This window comes from Emys orbicularis, chromosome 2, assembly GCF_028017835.1.
Source record: "Emys orbicularis isolate rEmyOrb1 chromosome 2, rEmyOrb1.hap1, whole genome shotgun sequence".
In the NCBI taxonomy this organism is placed as follows: Eukaryota; Metazoa; Chordata; order Testudines; family Emydidae; genus Emys; species Emys orbicularis.
In genome coordinates, this window is record NC_088684.1 from 265226633 (window position 1) to 265239262 (window position 12630).

Consider the following 12630-nt stretch of genomic DNA (forward strand, 5'->3'; position numbering starts at 1 on the left):
TAGATGCAATATACACATATGCAAGGGGATGACAGGCATCCTCAGAACCAGGAGGTAATTGGGCACCATGATGAATCAGTGGTTTGACATGGTTTTGCAAATCCTGTGTTAATGCATTTTGTATATACTTCATTTCTGTTATTCTGAGCACTAATTTATTTGCTTCTGTCTTACTTTGAGAATTATCTTTTTACAAAATCTGGTGTAGGACAAGAAGGGAGGGAAGTCATTAGTATATCAGATTTGACTAGGTAAGAGAAAACAGAATAATACACATTCAGAGGCAAAGCTTTGTACAGACCCTTATCTTGCAGGATAGTCTATGAGCACACGCCCTGGATTCAATTAGTGAATTAATGCAAATGGAGGATAGGCAGCCACTGCTCTCAGGGGAGATACATGAGGAATTAAATGCATGATTCAAAATATTCAATCTCTAAAAAGATTCCCATATCAGCACAATTACTAGTGGCTTTGGGATAGGGAGAAAGGAAAAAATGGAAGTACAAATTATTGCTCAAACCAATCTATCTCCAATTAGTCATGCCTAGGAGCCCAAGAGGGTGGGGTGGGGTTGGGATTAGGGAAACCCCGCTCCCAAACCTTACTATATACAATATATACACTAACAACTAAGACTAGGCTAAACTAACTATATGAAAACACTAAGGGAAGCACTTGCTAAGCAAGCAACAGCAGTTCCAATGACCGTCACTGGCGGTAAGAAGGAACTGAGGAGGGGCCGGGTCAGACACCTGATTGGAATGGACATGAACACATCTCAAAGAACAGTTAGGAGAAGGTGAGTAACCGTTTTTTCTAAACACTGGCTTGCAAACTCTCCTCCAGCCAGCAAATAAGGGCTGGAGATCCATCTTCCCCATTCATGGGAAACGCCACAACATATTACATCTTAACTTCTATATATGGGCAACAGACATCCCCCAACTACTCTCCTAGGTCAAACACCTCACTTTAGCCCCTCTGCAACATGAAACATTTCATTACACTTTCCCCATTCACTCCCTGCTACTGATCATCCTGCCAACCAGGACAGAGGCCAAAGATCTGTTTGTATCCAATCAAATCTACATATGCAGTCCCCTCTGTGGAGGAGTATGACAGCTATTTAACAATGCACAACAATCTACATGACAGTTTAGGATAAAAAATGAAAAACACTGTATCCAGATGAAGTTCTGAGCCCAGCATGCTCGGCAGCAACAGCAGAGAGAGAGAGAGGGTGGAAAGCCTCTGCTCTGAGCCTTGACTGAGTAGCTCAGTGATGGAACCTGTGCCCAGTCTGGCAGGAGCTCCCTCCTCCCACTCAGATTTCCTTCCAGTTCCTGTGAACAAGCTGCAGCCAAGCAGCTGTGGGACAAATCCCTTTCATGAACATTGGCCAGTGGGGCACTTGCTTCTGGCCCCAGATTCAGCCCATGTGCCATATATTTGGCATCTCCTATAGAAATAATTTAGTTAGGAGTAATATAATTGGTGGGCCAGAACCTGAGCAGAACACCAGAGTTAGCACAAAAAAAAGTGTAATAATTCCATACAAGTGTCTGGGCCTTGTTTTGAAATTTCACCTTATAGCACCACTAGCTGCATCGCGTCCCACTGCACTGTTCTGGGGGCACTGGATCAGTGCCACCGATTGAATCGCCAACATCAGTAACGTTCTTTGGACGTCTCCAGTCCTAGTACCATCCCACTCTGACCTTGCTTAACATAGGACAGATCTGATGAAACCACAGCTCCAAGATGTTATGGCGCAAACCATAGGATTCTACAGCCCTACATTTAGGGTGTAATATGCTAATGGTAACAAGCAAATAAAGGACAGGGAGGGACAACATGGTGATCATGAGTGAAGCTTTGGATGTGTGTGAAGTTAACAGAAATTAAGATTTAAAAAAAAAAAAAAAAAAAAAAAAAAAAAAAAGACCTTACTCTTCACCTCCAAGCCATTAGTGATTCTTCTCCCAGACAAACCTCCACTTATGCTACTTTCATGAATTGGACTGTTTCCAAAATCCTTTGCCCAACTAAACATTTTATTTTATAAGAGAGTAATGTCTTGTAGGTGTCATTGTCTGCACAGTGAAATAGGACTTGCTAGTAGGCATAGTTTATTGACCCAATTCACTTGACATAGAAACATGCACACCCAAATAAATGAAACAATATAGGAATTGGATCTGTTTCATACAGTATCTTGGGCACACATTTCACAAATGTATTTCCAATTCAAATTGAACATCTCCCACAATTTCCATCTCTCTGAGCATTTTGGATTTTGTTCTATTTAATCATGCTCATCAATTCTTGTCCTGTTCCAACCAGTGAAAATGCCTCATCTTATTAACTGCAAAAGTATGTTAATTCAACAATAAGGTTGCTTATTTAAAAAGAACAAAGTGCCAACAGATACACCGATTTGGCTGCAGCATACAAGTCTGTTTTAAGTGTTTCTCCTAAAACATACAAATTCTCATTTAATGGGAGAAATGGGAACAAAGTACTATATATGTGCTACTAAGCAGAGTTAACCCTGTTCTTGGAAATTTAACCTTTACATTTCCTCACTGATTTTAACTGGGCAACTGTAAAGGGACATTAACTTTGTTCTGTTGCATTTATTTTTCTTTTTAAAAATAAAATGGGAGAGGAGGAAGGGCAGAAATGGCCAGTTCTCAGTATTAACATTTAAATGGTTTCAAATCCAGATTTCAAATTCAAACCCTCTCTTGGGGGTGTACAACGCAAGGGCATGGCGACTTCCTGCACCTGTGCTGCTGCTATTGTTCAGGTGGAGATGGGTTATAGCAATCCCCACCCCTCGCTTTTGTTTTTTTTAAACAAGCAGCACACCTACTTGTATTGTATCAGCTGTGTCTGTGTAACAGAGGTATTAGGAAGTCTGAATAAAATCCTCTTCTATGAAGATACCCACAGTCGGAGTACAGGGTGCAGGAAAAAAAAGAGAGTAGGTCTTGTGGAATTTCTTTCAGGGGCCACAGAAGAAGGGTTTAGGAGTCCACAGAGGAAGCAACTTTCCAAGTATTTCGGATCCATAAGGACGGGAACCTCTCATGCCATGGAAGTCCAGCCTATGTTGCTCTGTGGCCTTCACGCCATACTGTTAATGGGGTTCGTTGGGGAGTGGGTAAGTGAAAACCCAGCAGTTGGGCAAAACTCAAACCCAGTTTTGTAAAGTGCAGTTTTTGCACCACTGCCTAAAACTCCATTTTCCACTCTGGATGTTCACTACCCAGTTTTCAAATGCAATTCACTTAAAAAAAAAAAAAAAAAAAAAATAGATTTTGATTGAGTAAAGTTTTGATTGGGAAAGTTCACCCTTTCCAGGCCAGGTTTCAAACTTTAGTCATTTTTGCCGTAGGCCTGTTAAAAAGTGAGCTCAGATTCTCTTCCTTTGGTTTTATATACACACACACACACACACATATATATATATACACACACACACACACACACACATATATATACACACACACACACACACACACACACACACACACACACACACACATATATATATATACACACACACAAGTTTTTTGTTTGTTTTTGGGTGGAGAGGATTCACCTTCAGGAGGACTATAAGCATGGAAAATTTCAGTCCAAAAAGCTAATAACTTTCTGAAAAATTAATATGTAAAAATGGGGTTCTAACATTTTGTAACCTTGATCTCTAGCAATTGCTAGCCCACTATGACAGAGAATGGGTTTGGAAAGGTTTTTAAATGCAAACTTGAGCCATGCTATTTATTTTATTCTATACAAGGTTTATAGCGTGCTCCTCACTGTCACATTTGGGCCCCTTGTCTTGGCCCTGATTCTGAGAAGTGCACAATACCCCCAAGGCGAAGGTGAAAACTTGACTGCTCAAGTGTTCTTATGGGCGCTCAGCACCCTGTAAGGAGTCAGCTCCTTGCAGGATCAGTGCCCTGAAGGCTCCCCCAAGACATGCGGAGCGTCCACTGTTAATAGGAAATTGCAGGCACTTTGCACCTCTCAGGATCAGATCCTTTGTTACTATCATTGCTCAACTTTCCAGAAGATGTCCAGATTCTAGTGAATGTTTTCACTTGTAGAAAACAGGAGGAAAAGGGAAGAATTGAGGCAAACTCCAAGCTCCTTCTATTTGCATTAGATAGTAAAACCGCACCTTTCCTTTTGTTTGGCTACACGACTTTCTAAAAAACTTCTACAATTTATGAGTTAATTACCCAGGTGCATATTTTAACAGGCTATGTAATCCTTTCTAATCCAAGCTAAGTAATTATCACTAGTGGTAGGCAGGAGGATGCAACACTAAATTAATTTTTTTAATATATATTTCTACATCCACACTGAGCAGATGCCACATATTTCACATTTTTATCTCTATCATAAATTTGCAGCTCAAACCTTCAATGGGTCAGTAATAATCATGCACATGTTATAAAAAATTGAAGTGTGCGCCCTTCAGCTCCAATAGCATAGTGGCACTAGAATGCAAGATGGTATTAGCTTCTGAAAAGGAAACAAAATAGAGTCTGACTTGCCAGCCATGCATGCTAGAAGAAAACAGGCTCTACTCTTTGACAGCTCAGCTTGTCCAAACTTACTGTTTTCCTGCACCCTGGCCACGAAGCCTGTGAGAGGTATCTGTGGAGTCAACTGAGGCATAGGGGGAGGGGGTGGAGCAATAGAAACTGGTAGCAACAGAGACCATATTGGGGAAGTCAAACAGATAAAGAAAAAAAGGAAACAAAACAAGAGCAGCTGTCAGTAACGAGGACCACAAAACAAAGTATGCAAAGAACAAGAACACACACACAAGAACCTTCTTCAAGTTTGTTTTCCCAAAAGCAAAGCTAAAGCTGAATTCATGTTTAGCCAATTAGTGACTCAAGAAAAATATATTTATCTGACTGAGAGGCAAAGTCCAGTCTGAATGTTCATAGTTCAGAGGACATGAGAACGAAGGATTTCACTCATTAGCACCTAGAAACCGCACAAAACAGAACTTCCTTATTCTCAATGTTAAAAAAAAAAAAAAAAAAGATTACTCCAAAATTCTGTGATTATCTTTAAAGAGAAATATTAATGGGATATACAAGGTTTCAGAGGATGGTGGTCTCCTGCTGTTACATAATAGCAGACACATATGGTGAATATATAAAATAAATTTGAGGCAAAGCAAAAATGTGTTTATAGGAGCAGACAATCCTGCAACTCCAGCTATTATAAATTATTTCATACTGAATGGCCAATGATTATTTTCTCATAGATAGTCACTTAAGTGCTTCACTATTTACTATGCTACTGTGGATCTATTGTATTTTTATTGGTTTACAAGAAAGACCTGCTCTCCCATTGGCTGAAACACACAATAGCTTGTAAATTGGTTTCCAGCAGCATAAAATTTTGTTTTCAATTTTTTTAAAGCCTTCTATAAATACGAGCCACCAAGCAATCTGAAGGCGGGTGTACGTTCCAATGGTACAAATGGCCTTCCCATGCATATGCAGAACTCTCATCCAATTAGTTGAAATGTACGAGTGCACATCCTCTGAACTGTATTCTGTTGATCCATTCATTTTATTGAGCAAAGGGTTTAGTGTTCTTTATAAGTGTGTATGTGCAGTCAATGCTCATTAAAAAGGCACAGGACTGACTGCCTAGAAACTGAAGTCCTCTCTTTATAAAGCACAGGCAGTAGCAACACAAGCTCCCCTGCACTGACTGACCAAAGTGTGTCAGACTCGTGCTGGAAGGGGACAGTAGTTCAGCTCCATTAACATTTAAGTCTTGAACTCTGTTGAGACTGCCATCAAAGATCTGTTCTGGTGTAACATCTCCCCAAGAGGATAAAAATAGACCAACTCATTTAACAAATTAAGCCATTTTTTTCAGTTTTAAAACTTTTACATTTAACTACAAATGAAAACATTGCGAGGTGTGAATTCAGCAGAGTAATTTAACTGGAATCGCAAAATTGAAAGAGGTTCTATTCTTCTGAGCAAGCAACAGTTTTAAAACAAAGGCGTAATTAACATTGTTTGCTGAATAAAGGCAGCATTCCAAAACCAACTATTTCCCCCATATAATTTATCAATGTAGAAATGTGAAAGGGGAAAAAGAAAGCAGATTTGTTTACAAAACTGAAGTAAACATTTCAGAGAAAAAAATTACTGTTCGTAAACATGAAAGTGTAACCCAGGGGAAACAGGAAAAACTGGATGTCTTGTCAAGACAACAATGTCAAAACCACCCATTTTGGAAGTGGATGAAAATAGTTTCAAGTGAAAAAATATGCCCATCACAATACCTTTTAAAAAAAATCTAAAATCAATGTTTTGAAGCACTGTATACAATCCAGATTAAGGGATTATACTTGCATTTGAACAAAGAAATTGCATTCGGAATCTAAATTTTCAATAATAAAATCAGTTACATAACATTTGAGGCAATTCAGCCATTTTAGAAATTAAATCTAGTTTTGGCATCTGAACACCACTATTGAAAATGAACAGTTTCTCTGAGTTACAACGAATTATTTTTGCAGTGAAGTGTGTGGAGGAAATGAAGGGGACTGAGTGTGTCTGAGGGGCCTGGGGGAGAAGAGGAAGGTAAATATTAGTTTAAATAAATAAATAAATAAATAAATAAATAAATATTGACCATCCCAGGAGCTTTCCATCTATATAAAATTGTTTTTCATTGAAAATGAACTCTAGATCAGTGGGGAAGTTCTTAATCTAAATGTTTTTCACATATCACATACATAATGCTAGAGCAGCACCAAGACATTCCTTGATTCTCTTGCAACTGCAGAGCAAAAATATCAGAGATGATGTTGTAGCAAAAGTTGCAGCTAGCAGAAAGGTATCTTTGAAACTATGTGAGACAAGCAGTAGGGCATTATTAATCCATCTTGGGGTTGTGTGTGCATGACCATAATTTGATGGGCATAATTTAGCTGCGAGTAGAGGCGAGGGGAACACTGGTTTGCTACCTACATTTCAGGCCCTCACCTGGAGTAGAGGGAGGGAGGCAGCAGAGGCACAGACCAAATCTGCTTAAGTGCAGCAGTGCTCAGCAGTCAGCACTTCCCCCACTTCCCCCAGCTAACCAATCAGCTGCTCAGGGAGGAGGTCCTGCTTTGCAGCACCCTGCTTCTAGGGGTGCCCTGTTGGGCAGGTGGCATGCTGCTCTATGGAACGGGCTCATCTCTTCTGCTGCCTGCTTCCCCCACCCCAGTGTGGAGCAGGAGGCGGCCAGCTTGACAGGCCAGGGAAGGGGACGAGCTTGCTGCAGAGAAGAGACCAAATCACCCCTGTCCTGTTCCCCCACCACCTCAGACTCAGGTAGGGGGAGGTGGAGAGTGAGAGACTCTGGAAGAAGGACCCAGGAGAGGCGCGAGTTCAGGCAAGGAATTTGGAGGACGGGGTGCTTGGGATGAGCAGGAGGGAGGGGAGAAGCTGGACATTTGGAAGGCAGAGCCGGGGTGTAACAGTGAATTTCTACAGCTGGGAGCCTTGGGATGGGAAAGGTGTAGTCTGGGCATCTGTGCTCTTGCTTTGCTGCCTAGGTGACTCCACTAGGTGTGTGAGTGCAGGGGTATGCTAGCTGTACAGCCACAGGTTTCTCGGCTTCATTCCACGTCAGTCTTTTCATAATTCCCCTCTTATTAAATATTTTAAACATAAACAGGGGATTTAGTAATGACTACGCTAATATTTTAAACCATTAAAAAAAAAAACATTGTGAGGATAGATTTCTGTCCCCTAATCAGTTCTTCGAATCATGCTATTGCAGTTAGTGCTGAGAAGTGAAAGGCCTAAAGGGAACTCAAGTACTGGAGAAATCCCATAATACTGTGGTTATTTATTAAATGAAATGAGAGGAAAGCAGGTAATATTAATGCTATGCAAGGAACATGATTTCCAGCTATTTTATCCCATGGTCTCAGTATCAGACAGTAAGACATTTAACAGTGGTAGTCAACAATTTTTCTCCTCATCATCTAAATTTTTAGTAGAACAGGAACATTCATAATGTACTTGAAATATTAATGGTCCAGTTTTAAACAATAGCTCTCTACAGCCAATATTCCAGATCCTACCAAATTAGTTCTCCCTTCAGAAGAGCTTATATTTTTGGACTGTGTGCACAAAAGTACACCCAGCACACCTGAAATGCTAACTAACGTTTGCTTATAATTAATTAGGTAAGCCTGGTGTTACCCATTACATTAACTGCTTGATCACTTTCTAGGGAAAAAGTGTTGTGTATAATTCGAAGGAGGCAAAGTGTACCTTTTTGCTATTTTTCTCAAGTAGAGGGAGAAAACCAAACAGCATTTGGATTCTGATTGTTGCCTATCACAGAGAAATCATACTTCAAATCATTCAGCTCAAAACATTCTATGATTGCTGCATAACGGCAAAGCGCAGAGGCTTACTTGAGTTTTGAGAATAGAGAGGCCCGCCATTAACATGAGGTTGAGCAGAAAATGGGGCAGTCACAGAAGGATTCCGTCTGTATCCACTAGAAGATGCTGAAGAAGTGGTAGAGTTGTGTCGTGAAATTTGCCTGGTCATTGTGCCATACTGGGAACCAGGAGCTGAACCAGGAGCAGCTGAAAAGCAGTAGCCAAAAGGAACCAACAAGAAGACTTAAGCCAAGTATTACTTAGGACAGAATGCAGAAAACAGAAAAAAGACCCAGAACATGGTGAATACTTGAAACCAATACTCCAGTACCTTGAGGTCAGCAGCGAGATATTAACAAAACAAAAAAGAAACATCTTGTTATACCAGTCCTGTGCTATCAGCCATGTAAAATACATAAATAACATTCATAAAAAGATCTCATTTATGTTTTCTGAAATGTTGTGGCTATTTTAACCCACTTATACAGAATGTTGGATCAGCTTGTTTCCTAATTTAACTGAATTTTTGTTGTTGCACTACCTGTTAAACAAAAAGAAAGAAACGCAACCTTCTCAAAGTGTGCGTATCTTCTTGAAAGCAAACATTTTTGCATTCTGAAACAGATGCCTTCAATCTAGCCAAAGAAAAAGAGCATATTTGTGTAGGTTAAGAAAAATAGGGGGAGAAAAGGACACTATCACCACCAGAACAAAGTTTTTAAATTGGGTGCTCAATCAAGCATAAAAATCAGAGTGATACGATTCTAAGACACTTTCCACATTTATAATTTCTACTGTTTAACAACTGTGCTTCCACATAGGGAACTTGCATTAACAAACTAGAATAGTCAACACAAGATATTTCAGCATTCTTCTGTGAGAACACCACCAATTCCTACCTGCCTCACATCTGGTCTGCAACATTCTCAATATTGCAGATTAGTAATGAATAAACAGTCCATCTTTTTTCATTTTTGCTATTTCATGTGTGCGTGTCACAAAAGTCAGAATTTCACACTATGCAAACCGATGAGCGTCTTGTGTTGCTTGAACTCTTTTTGCCAATGTACAAGTTCTTTTCAGATTCCAAATGTAGTAACAGTATTGGAGTAAAATATTACTACATGCATATAGATGTAAACACATACCATATATATATATATATATATATACACACACACACACACACACACACACACACACACACACAGTACATTCTGAAGTTTACAGACTAATATAACACTATTCAAAGTCACTTTCACTTATTTCAGATAAGAGAAAGTGTACAAGGATTATATGGGTCAAAGCCTCTAAAGTTAGTTTTGTAGTAAGAGAATGAATTTTAATAATTGTCCTTGGTTGGGATGGTGAACTAAAAGTTCTCTAAGGAATGCTCTCAAAACCCCTCACTAACAGCTATGCGTGTCATTTGCTGAGCAGCTTGAGGAGACAAACTGACAGGGCCCTTAATAATGACTTTAATGCTTGTGAATCCAAGGTGCTTCAAAGTGCCAAAGAGCAATGAAAACTGATTTCCTTCACCATCCCACCCAAATCTACCAGGAAGCAAGTCACTTGTATCTTCTCATTGGCTCATGCAGGAGAATTCCTGAAGTCTCCTGGTTTTGTATCTCCATGAAGGATCACAGAATTGTACCCAAGCCACTGAGCCAGACGACATTTCTGCTTTTCCTTTTACATTTTCCTTCATAATCAGTTCACAAGAGAAATCCCTGTATGCACCATCTCCACTCTACCCACTACTGTTTTCAAAACTACAGTGTACTTTATTGATGAACTTCTTGTTTTCCCACCCCCCCCTCCCAAATACAAGAACGCATGAACAAGGACTACACTCAATCTGAACTCACATTGTTAACTGGATTTTAGCTTTAGTGGGAATATTAGGATTCAAAGCAACGAATATAGTTTTTCCATATTTTATTTATTTACCTTCAGAGGCTTTCACCACAGGAAATTAGTTGGGATTAGATTTGTTAAAAAAAACAAAACAAAAAACAAAAAACCACTAACATTGATGACTATACCAGATCACATACACCCCACTACAAAAGGCAAATGGCTTCTATAAATCCATTAGGAGGAGTTTATTATTGATTATGTCAAATAAACTGCAATCACGCCAGCGCTGACACAAGTCTCACCTATCGTACTGCCCATCGGGAGAGGTGGTGGCAGTGGTGGTGCTGGCGGGACTCCAGGAGGAGGAGGAACAGAAATTTGTGCTAATAAAATAGTTCATATTGCCAGTTAGGCTAATGGCAAAAGAGCTACATTTTAAAAGACAAAAGGAACGCAGAGACTTTACAGTATAAGAAAATATTCAACATTATACACACAGGCCCTGATCCTGCAAAGGGTTCTACAATTGCACACCTTTTCTCCTGCAGGGAGTACCTATCGATTTTACTGGGGTGCTTTGTAAGATCCATGCATACAGATCCCTATGCATGCCAAGAACACACAGTGGGCCTTAAGACTTAGTAAGAAGTGAACATTTGTAAACAAAGGAACAAGATACAACAGCAAAGTTCCACCTCAGAGTAAAAATCTGACTTGTGAATACCACCACTCTAGTTTATGAGACTAGGGCTAGGTCTACACTACCCGCCTGAATCGGCGGGTAGAAATCGATCTCTCGGGGATCGAATTATCGCGTCTCGTCGGGACGCGACAATCGATCCCCGAATCGACGCTCTTACTCCACCAGCGGAGGTGGGAGTAAGCGCCGTCGACGGGGAGCCGCGGAGATCGATTTTGCCGCCGTCCTCACAGCGGGGTAAGTCGGCTCCGATACATCGAATTCAGCTACGCTATTCGCGTAGCTGAATTTGTGTATCTTAAATCGACCCCACCCGTAGTGAAGACCTGCCCTTAGATGGTCAATGTTTTGTCCAAAATAGCTTACCGTGCCTATGTGACACACATTCACTAGGCCAGTGATCATGTCTTACTTTACTGTCTTAGCTCTTGACTGTAACAGCCAACTACAGCACCTTCAAATCGCTAAAAGAGTTCTCCAACTCAAATGGTAGAGGCATGTGCTTTTGATGCTGTGCGATAAGCTTTAAATGATTTTCACACTACGATTCACTTTGGTTTTAATCACACTGGTGGATGATGTTGAATTTCACTATTGATGGTGTTTGTTTATTCCTAGGCTTTCTTTCAATCTCCTTTAGTGGTTTAATCGAAGGAAGAAGTTTGTTTAAAATTGTAAATAATTTTCTAAATGGTAAGTGATAAAAAAATCACTAGACTATTTCAAAAAAACAATTCCGATCATATGCATACAGAATGGCTGTTTCTTCTTCTCAGGACATCTAGAAATGTCTACTTGTCAACATGCGTTTGACAGCATGGATTCCACCTGTTCCTTATATCTTAAAAAGAAAAGATAGTCCTGATTTTTTTAAAAATCATGTTACAATGTAATTAATAAAAATGAATGAAAAAAATAGCAGCTGACCATTTTTGTCATTTTGTTGTTTGTTTTGGGAGTGATTCTCTTCCAACCTCTTCAAAAGGGAAGGGATGAGAACTTCAAGGCTCCCTTGACATTTATGAGAAAACATCTGAATGAGCCACATTGCAGTATTAGGTATCATAAAAAGAATCTCAAATACCTGGCCCAACAGTTGGTGGCGAAGGTGTAGGCACGGCAATGGGAATGCCAATACTGCTGCTTCCACTGTTCTCTCGACTGCCACTTCCTCCACTACTACCACTAAAGGGGAGGAGGAGGAGAAGACGACATGTCAGCACTGCTTTCCATACAGCCTCACCAACATTCATATCACTTATCTGAACAGTGACCAAATAAATTAGCTCAATTACATAAAAGCGTGAGGAAAAAACCCCTGTAGACTGACTGTTCCTGAAACCCCTATTACTTACCGCCCTCAGATCATTAAATCAAAATGTATTAAAACTCTAGTAGATACAGATATCATTAGCTAAGCTGTTAGCCACTTTTTATACAGCCATGGCTTTTAATTACTTATAACTACAAATGTAAGCAACTATATGAGATCTAGACAGCTGTCAGTCCAATGTGAATACTGTAATGGTTCCAGGCACCTTAAATTAAGTACAGTAACTCCTCACTTTATGGTGTAGTTATGTTCCTGAAAAATGCGACTAAGCGAAACGATGTTAATCAA

The 12630-nt window shown here is 39.9% G+C and overlaps 1 protein-coding gene across 5 annotated transcripts in view; it reads right to left on the bottom strand.

Annotated features, from left to right (window-relative positions):
• The window catches only part of ABI1 (abl interactor 1), a 125244-nt gene that overhangs the window by 5141 nt on the left and 107473 nt on the right, over positions 1 to 12630 (bottom strand). The window contains exons 6-9 of one of the 5 annotated variants that reach the window (XM_065399228.1): positions 12094 to 12194; positions 10612 to 10692; positions 8477 to 8653; positions 4635 to 4721 (exon numbers count right to left, since the gene is read on the bottom strand). In XM_065399228.1, the coding sequence (XP_065255300.1) occupies positions 4635 to 4721; positions 8477 to 8653; positions 10612 to 10692; positions 12094 to 12194 (446 nt within the window). The remainder of the gene's footprint in view (positions 1 to 4634; positions 4722 to 8476; positions 8654 to 10611; positions 10693 to 12093; positions 12195 to 12630) is intronic. The other 4 variants (XM_065399229.1, XM_065399230.1, XM_065399231.1 and 1 more) reach the window with 4 other exon arrangements.